Source organism: Malurus melanocephalus, unplaced genomic scaffold (genome assembly GCF_030028575.1).
Source record: "Malurus melanocephalus ecotype Western Australia unplaced genomic scaffold, MMel_1.1 scaffold_2465, whole genome shotgun sequence".
NCBI lineage: Eukaryota > Metazoa > Chordata > Aves > Passeriformes > Maluridae > Malurus > Malurus melanocephalus.
The window spans coordinates 3660-4875 of NW_026625697.1; the positions used below are offsets into that span (position 1 = coordinate 3660).

Below are 1216 nucleotides of genomic sequence, written 5' to 3' on the forward strand. Positions count from 1 at the left end.
CCCTCTGAATGTTTTGGTTTGGGTTTGCTTCCAGGTTCTCCTTTGGAAACAACTCCCTTCCTCTCTTCCAGCATACACGAGAGCCTCAGTTACCTGGAGGGCAGAGCCACCGTCTTTCACTCCCGCTACCTCTCGGCGTGGGCGGGCACCCGCGCGGGAGAGAAGCCCTCGGTGGTTCTGGGCCACTTCGTCCTGCCCCCTGCCTGTCTGCAAGAAGGTCAGGGGAAAAAAATCATCTAGGGAATTTTTTTTTCCAGGGAATTTCCCCCATGAGTGCAGCCTTGGTGCAAACCAGAATCGACAGTTACTTGTTTGCAGGGAGGGACATTCCTTCTGCCTGAGAGTGATTCTTCCTCCCGGAGGGCAGAGTATGATCCACCTGTTACCACAGAATGGCTTGACCTTGAACATTCCCAGGGATGGGGCAGCCACAGCTGCTCTGAGCACCCTCACCATGCTCACAGGGAAGAGTTTCTTTCATCTAAGCCTGTCTTCTGTCAGTTTGAAGCCTTTTCCCCTTGTCCTGTCCCTCCATCCCTTGTCCCCAGTCCCTCTCCAGCTCTCCTGGAGCCCCTTTAGGCCCTGCAAGGGCTCTTTCTGGATCCTTCCCTTTTCCACGTGAACACCCCCAGCTCTCCCAGCCTGGTTCCAGAGCAGTGGGCCTCCAGTCCTTGGAGCATCTCTGTAGCATCCTCTGGACTCGCTCCAGCAGCTCCATGTCCTTCTGCTGCTGGGGACCCCAGAGCTGGAGGAGCACTGCTACTCTGAGCAGGCCAGAGGGGCATAATCCTCCCCTCACCTGCTGCCCACACTGTAGGAYGAGTCCAGGACACACGGYCWGGTCATATCCATGAGCTTCTCATCCACCAACACCCCAAGCCCTCCTTGGGGCTGCTCTCAATCCATTCTTGCCCCTCCAAATTTGTCCTTGGGATTGCCCTGGCCCAGGGCCAGCAGCTTGCAGGGTGACCAGAGGCACCTGCAGGGCATCACACTGGCAGTGACTGCCRCRGTCGTGTTCCTTGATGCTCTCACAGTCACTGGYTKTGTTGTTCTTGGCAGAAATCAGAAGGAAAATWGGCCAGTTTRTCTGGGARARGGCAGATSSCYTTGAARARCAGGTAAGATGAAAAAGTTGTACTACACCTGTATGTGCTGAAGGATGAGCTTACACTGAGCAGGAAGTTTCACAGGAATTCAGGGGAAAAAAGATCAT

The 1216-nt window shown here is 54.9% G+C and overlaps 1 protein-coding gene across 1 annotated transcript in view; it reads left to right on the forward strand.

Annotated features, from left to right (window-relative positions):
* Nucleotides 1-34: 34 nt before the first annotated feature.
* The window catches only part of LOC130587796 (beta-2-microglobulin-like), a gene marked incomplete at both ends in the record, with an annotated part of 4316 nt that continues 3134 nt past the window's right edge, over nucleotides 35-1216 (forward strand). The window contains one exon of the mRNA XM_057388766.1: nucleotides 35-217. Within this exon, the coding sequence (XP_057244749.1) occupies nucleotides 35-217 (183 nt within the window). The remainder of the gene's footprint in view (nucleotides 218-1216) is intronic.